At 41.3% G+C, this 5,199-nt stretch overlaps 1 protein-coding gene across 1 annotated transcript; it reads right to left on the bottom strand.

Annotated features, from left to right (window-relative positions):
• Positions 1–2,284: 2,284 nt before the first annotated feature.
• On the bottom strand, positions 2,285–4,828 carry LOC116061836 (nuclear factor 7, ovary-like). The gene is made up of 2 exons (XM_031316200.2): positions 4,594–4,828; positions 2,285–3,878 (listed from the first exon to the last, which is right to left on the bottom strand). The coding sequence occupies exon 2, from the start codon at positions 3,860–3,862 to the stop codon at positions 2,465–2,467; it is 1,398 nt and encodes a 465-aa protein (XP_031172060.1). The 5' UTR covers positions 3,863–3,878; positions 4,594–4,828; the 3' UTR covers positions 2,285–2,464.
• Positions 4,829–5,199: the final 371 nt, after the last annotated feature.

The following is a 5,199-nucleotide window of genomic DNA, read 5'->3' as shown; positions in this document are numbered from 1 at the left end:
GTCTGTCACGATTGACAGAAAATTGTCTTGGATAAATGTGTCTAGAGTAATAATAAACAACCCCCTTATCCTCTTGGTTTTCTAAAAATATACACTTTTTTCTAGATGACAGGGATGAAAATGATGATTGGAGTCTGTTTTACAACCCACAAGGAATGAATGTGCACAAACTTGTATGTCTGCGACAATCCCCTCATCATCTTTTTTGAAATAGACACACTTTTTTCTAGATGACATGGTTTGAAAATATGTGTCCAAAAAGAATGTGTGTGCAAAATCTTGTGTCTCTGGGACAATTATTTTAAGGGCCATTTTTTTAGCCCCCTGCATCGAATTTAGCAGATTTCTGATACATGAAAAAAAAAAAGACAAAGTGAGTGAAGTGGGCACAAAATCCTCCTTTTGGACGAGATAAGGGAAAGCAGTATCCAATTGGACAGCTCCGTGTAACACTATTGCCACTTAGGGGATTTCAGGCAATAACTTTCCATTGCCATTGGCCTTCTGAGACCATCTCATTGTCATTGAGACGACTTTGTGTATAATGGTAAGACCTTCCCATTAAAAATGTGTCCAAATATCTGATCTTACCCTACCCTGTATATAACCTTTAAGAACCGTTATCAAACACACAATTACTTACCTTTTTACCATGATCAATGAACTCATTAATTGAAAGTCCACCACATATACTTTAACTATAGTTTGAATATTTATTGCAAGATGCTTCAGCATGAGCATACAACTTTACTCAAATTTAAATCATTCAATAAAATCATTTAATAAAATCTTCACAGATGAAACCTTTTCCAAAATCAATTTCTAAAAAGCTGAGACTTTAATCAATAACTATCTGATTTGGAAGAGAGAGAGCTCTCGACCCTGTCCAAGGTCCCCGAAATGATCTCAAAGTCTCTAGTCCATTATTAGCAGTGTGAGCAAAAGACTTAAAAATCCAAATTGTAATCGTCTATCACTTGGGTAGGTGGATAATCCTTGTTGTGCTCAAAAGTTGTGCTCTGATCAGAAATCCTTGAAGTCCTTTTTGTGTTAAGGAACAGCTCACAATCTCAGTCTTGTGATGTGATCAGATAAAGAAACACAAGGAAGTGCCGCGATCTCGGCTCTGTGCCCTTTTTTCACTTTACGAATATTCAAAGTAAAGCATGTGGGCTCCAACAGGACTCCATGCTTTCAATGGAAACATCCTCTCAGTGAAAGTGTGTGTGAAGGTATATATATGTGTGTGTTAGTATCAAGATCAGAGAACGACAGCTTTCCTCTGTTCCAGTCCAGAGTCACTCTGATCCTCTGGAGTTTCTTCTGCACAATGAGATACGTGGCTGGATCAGGGGCCCGTTTCAGGAAGGAGGTTTAACAAACTCTGAGTCTAACCCTGAACTCTGATTTGATTTACCCTGAGATGGAAAACTCTGAGTTTTCGGTTCCAGAACAGCTGATTTGACACAGAATATATTGGGATGTAAGAGCATGTCCAAGATGGGTGACGTTAGTGATATGGGGAAAGATAAGGTTATGTAGGCTACATAACTGATAGACTGGGAAGAAAAACCATACCGCTCAAATAGGTAGGCTAGTAGCTGGAAATGAAAATGCATCTATAGTCGGGGCCTCAATATCATCTCCCAACGTATGTTTAACTCCCTGAGAAGTCATACAGCTTCTTCATCAACAGGATCATTGACAAAATGAAATGCCATGTTTTGAGAAAATAAACATTTTATAGTCTGCCTAACACGGTTAATAAACCAACACTGTTTTTTCATTCATGCCGATAACAAACTGCGCTAAAATGCGCCTGATACAGACTGAATGAATGAATGAGGAAATGAAAGAGGGCTGTGTAAGAGAGAGGAGTCTGAGAGAAACTCGAGGTTTATTGAAGAAAACCTGCTCCCGACCAGGTTAGGATACCTCTCTTTCTGAAATGGGTTGTAGTTACTATTCATTCTCAGGTTTAAATAACCTCCCTTTCTAAAACAGAAAACCCAGAGTTTCCCTCATCTCAGGGTTAACAAATTCAGTTTTCACTAAACCTGCTTTCTGAAATGGACCCCTGGTGGTGACAATGCTGAATATTTACCTTCATAGAACTGTATGCTCCATAATACAGACTGTATCTCAACATCCCAGTTATGAGTCCCTGAGTTCAAGACCTCAGAGCCAGGACAGAGCAGGAAGAATTAAACCTCTCTGGATTATCAGGAAGCTGCTGATACTCTCCAAGTCACACACTGGTCAGATCTTCAGACAGGACAAACAGTGTTTGGGTCAAGAATCAGATTAATCAGCTGATTATTCTGATTCTCTTTTCTTTATTTCCAGGTAGCTGTTACTGTTTGCTGCAGCACACAGATCAGTTAAGCCTTATTTTATGATTTTATTTGCTCACATAACATAAATAGATGGACACATTCACTTTTAAGAAGTGAAGAGTTGTTTACTAATCACCATTTTCAGACTCACAAGTAATCACTGTCACACAGACTTTCACTGGTAATATCTTCAGTTTATCAGAGGTAAGAATGAATGGAAACATCCTCTCAGTGAAAGTGTGTGTGAAGCTGTGTATGTGTGTGTTCGTATCAAGATCAGAGAACAACATCTTTCCTCTGTTCCAGTCGAGAGTCACTCTGATCCTCTGTAGCTTCTTCTTTACTCTGAGAACAGTGGATGGATCTGGCGGTGACCATGCTGAGTATTTACCTTTGTAGAACCCTATTGTCCATAATCCAGACCGTATGTGTCCCTTCCTCTGGACAGAAGCTGCTAACACACCCAGAAACCAGGCTGTACTGTCTCCAACCTCGACATCCCAGCTGTGAGTCCCTGAGTTAAAGCCCTCAGAGCCCAGGGCAGTGCAGTATTTATTAAACCTCTCTGGATTATCAGGAAGTTCCTGTTTCTCTCCTCGTCTCACACTGGTCAGATCTTCAGACAGGATGAGTCTTGGATGAGCAGTGTTTGGGTCCAGAACCAGAGGAGTGTAGGAGACCATGTCCTTCATCTTGTTCCAGATGTTGAAGCTCAGGTTGCCCAGGTGTTTGGCCTCGTCTATCAGAGCTCCTGGGAGCAGCTGTGGATCATCCAGCAGGGGGCGCTGCTGGACTCTTTCCACTGCAGCCTTGTAGTTGATCAGGAATGAGACGTCTTCAGCTCTCAGATCCTCCTCTGTGGCTCTGACTGTGTCTGAAAGAGCTGCTATCTCTCTGCTCAGAGCCTCCATCTTCTCCTTCATCCTCTGACTCTTCTGCTCCTCTTCCTCCCTCAGTGCAGCCAACCTGGCCACCTCTTCCTCTTCTAGAAACTGGTGAAGCTTCTTAAACTGATCCTTAATCTGCGTTTCTGTGCGTTGGGCCTGAGCCTTCATGAGTTCTGCTGTTTGATCAAACTTCACTTTAACTTGTTCAAAAACCTTCAACTTCTCCTTTAAGGGCTCCAGAGTTTCCTGAAGTTTCTTCTTGCGTTTTGCAGCTTCATCGATGGGTCTGAATCTGTGGCTGGAGTGTTTTTCTGAATCTCTGCAGACGACACAAACTGGCTGCTGATGGTCCAGACAGAAGAGTTTGAGTTTCTCAGAGTGCAGACTGCAGAGAGTCTCTGAAGCTCTCTGATCTCTCTGCTGTAAGAAACTCTCACACAGGTTCTTCAACGCCAGGTTACAAGGTGGTTCATACAAAGATCTTTTCTTACAAACTGGACACTCCTGTGTTGGTTTCTCTGTCCACCAGCTCTGCAGACAGTCTCTACAGAAGCTGTGGCTACATGACAGAACAACAGGATCTCTAAAGACGTCATGACAGACCGGACAGCAGAGATCCTTCTCTGATCTGGAAGCCATTTGTCTCTGAGTGAAGCTGAAAACACAGCAGACAGAAAGTACAGTCAGTTATGTCAGGCTTTGTCCCTCACCTTCCTCTCTGTGTGTTTTCGTTCTCAAACTCTGTTCTCTTCAGGGAAACAACAAGAAACTTCGAACTACGCGCTGAAAATGTCATGTTCAGAAGAAAATGTGGACGGTGCAACAAGGCAGACCTGCTTGGTTCTTTCAGGGAATGATTGTAAAGATTTACTAAGAATATGTTTAGGTCATTTCCTCTCTAACTGGGAGGTTTTGGGACTGATTGGTGGGATTGCTGTGGACGAAGTGCACACAGAGATACACTGGTAAGAACCAATGAGGGTTAACCATGTATCAGCTCATTTTAATTAATTAATTAATAATTAATTAATCTCATGTTACTGTATTGTGTCAACAGTTAACTTCATTTAATATTGGATGTGGAGTTTTCTTTTGCAGGGTGCAAATGTTTCACCAAAACAAGTTCCTTCCTGACACTATTTAGCAGAGCCACGGTCACTGCATCCAGAGCTTAGTATCACCCAAGACCATTGTGATTGGCTTAAAGAAATGCAAACAACCCAAAGCATCTTTTTTCTCCTATCCCAGAATGCATCTATGGTGTAACCAGACCTTACTCCACAGCACGGTGGAGATAGGGCTGGCAATTCTGGACTAGGAGAGTCATGGCTCCCTCCTCTACTAACTTCACAGTTTTTAGTCCAACTCACCTTCAGTGTGTGGAGAGTCAGCAGGTTGAAGCAGCAGTGTTGTAGTTTTCCATGTTTCTCTCCTGTAGCTGAACTCACTCAGAGGAAGTTGTTAGTTTGGTCTGAAGGTGAATCTGATCCTCTGTTTTTCAGTCTGTGTCTCTTTAGTGAGGAGGAAAAACAAACTGTTTCCTGGTTTGTCTCAGGTGAGTCAGGTGACGTGTTGCTTCACCTGTAAACAGTGTTTCATTCCAAATTTTAAAAAACACACCTACCAATGCATATACAAGTTACTGATTAACAGGTGTTATCTCATTTTATCTGTACAGTACATAGCATGTTAACCTACATGGAGCTAATAAAATACCATTCATTTGTTCAGCTGTGAAGGAGTTTCAGGAGTTTGAGTTTGACAAAGGAATGAACTGTGTTCTGGTTATTTGGCACATTTGCCTTCAATTAAAAAGGAGTGTGCTCTAAATGTATATTTTGAGCTTCCTGTTGAAAGATCATGTGGTTATATATATAAAGGAACAGAAATTAAGTAAAATGACACAATATACAGAACTATAAATATATTGCAATGATGCTCATTTGGCAAATTACCCAACCCTCATGTCCAGCCTT

This window comes from Sander lucioperca, chromosome 6 (assembly GCF_008315115.2).
Source record: "Sander lucioperca isolate FBNREF2018 chromosome 6, SLUC_FBN_1.2, whole genome shotgun sequence".
NCBI classification, from domain to species: domain Eukaryota; kingdom Metazoa; phylum Chordata; class Actinopteri; order Perciformes; family Percidae; genus Sander; species Sander lucioperca.
Note: the sequence above shows the minus strand (reverse complement) of the source record. Positions and strands in the feature narration are given on the sequence as shown.

Bases quoted from the DNA above. Each gene is read 5' to 3' on its own strand.
- LOC116061836 (XM_031316200.2), bottom strand. From the start codon at position 3,862: ATGGCTTCCAGATCAGAGAAGGATCTCTGCTGTCCGGTCTGTCATGAC.